This window comes from Aureococcus anophagefferens (genome assembly GCF_000186865.1).
Source record: "Aureococcus anophagefferens unplaced genomic scaffold AURANscaffold_3, whole genome shotgun sequence".
Lineage (NCBI taxonomy): Eukaryota > Pelagophyceae > Pelagomonadales > Pelagomonadaceae > Aureococcus > Aureococcus anophagefferens.
In genome coordinates, this window is record NW_008705563.1 from 500,574 (window position 1) to 501,402 (window position 829).

The 829-nt window shown below is 75.6% G+C and overlaps 1 protein-coding gene across 1 annotated transcript in view; it reads right to left on the reverse strand.

The window, feature by feature from the left end:
• The window catches only part of AURANDRAFT_61576 (hypothetical protein), a gene marked incomplete at both ends in the record, with an annotated part of 7,629 nt that overhangs the window by 3,591 nt on the left and 3,209 nt on the right, over positions 1-829 (reverse strand). Inside the window, one exon of the mRNA XM_009035821.1 lies at positions 24-773. Coding sequence (XP_009034069.1) covers positions 24-773 — 750 coding nt within the window. The remainder of the gene's footprint in view (positions 1-23; positions 774-829) is intronic.

Here is an 829-nt window from a genome sequence, read left to right on the forward strand (position 1 = left end):
CGTCCGCGACGCGGTCCTCGGACTCGCGCGCGGGCCGCGGCGCGCGCGCGCCCGGCTCGCGCGGCGCGGCCGCGGGCTCCATGCCCAGCGCCGCCCGGAGCTCGCCGGGCACGGCCGTCGCGCCGCCGTAGTCCGCGATGATCCAGGGGAAGACGAAGTACTGCGCGAGGTCGTTGTAGGACCGGCCCGCGATCGTGTTGAGCGCCATGACGTACTCGAAGTTGGTCACGAGCCGCCGCCGCCAGCGCTCCGTGAGCCGGATCGCGTGGAGCTCGAGGTGGGGCGCGCGCATCGTCTTCGTGCCCCCCGGCGGGTGGGCCACGAGGGGCATGCGCGCCTTGAGCTTCATGAGGCGCCAGCAGACGCGGCGGTCCTGGGGGCTCTCGAACGCGACGAAGACCTCGCGCCGCGTCGCGAAGAAGAACTCGAGGGCCAGGGGCCGCAGGAGGTAGCGCCGCCCGCGCACGGCCGTGAGGCCGTCGAGGCGCCAGCGCTCCGGCGCGTTCTCGCCCTTCTTGAGCTCCGCGGCGGACTCGCCCGCGACGAAGTAGAGCGACCGCGGCGCGACGCGGAGCTCCCCTTTGACGGGCCCCCGGGGCGTGACGACGCGCACGGCGTAGGCGGCGACGCACTGGTCCCGCGAGGGGCTGCGGAACACGTCGGCGACGCCGGGCACGGGCGCGACGTCGGAGCCGTCGCTGCCGCAGCCGTCGCTCTCGGAGTCGTCGCTCCCGGAGCTCAGGGACCCGCCGCCGTCGCTCTCGCTCGACGAGCTGCGCCAGAGCTTGGCGGCGGTCTGGGCGCCGGCCTCGACGAGGTCGTCGTCGTC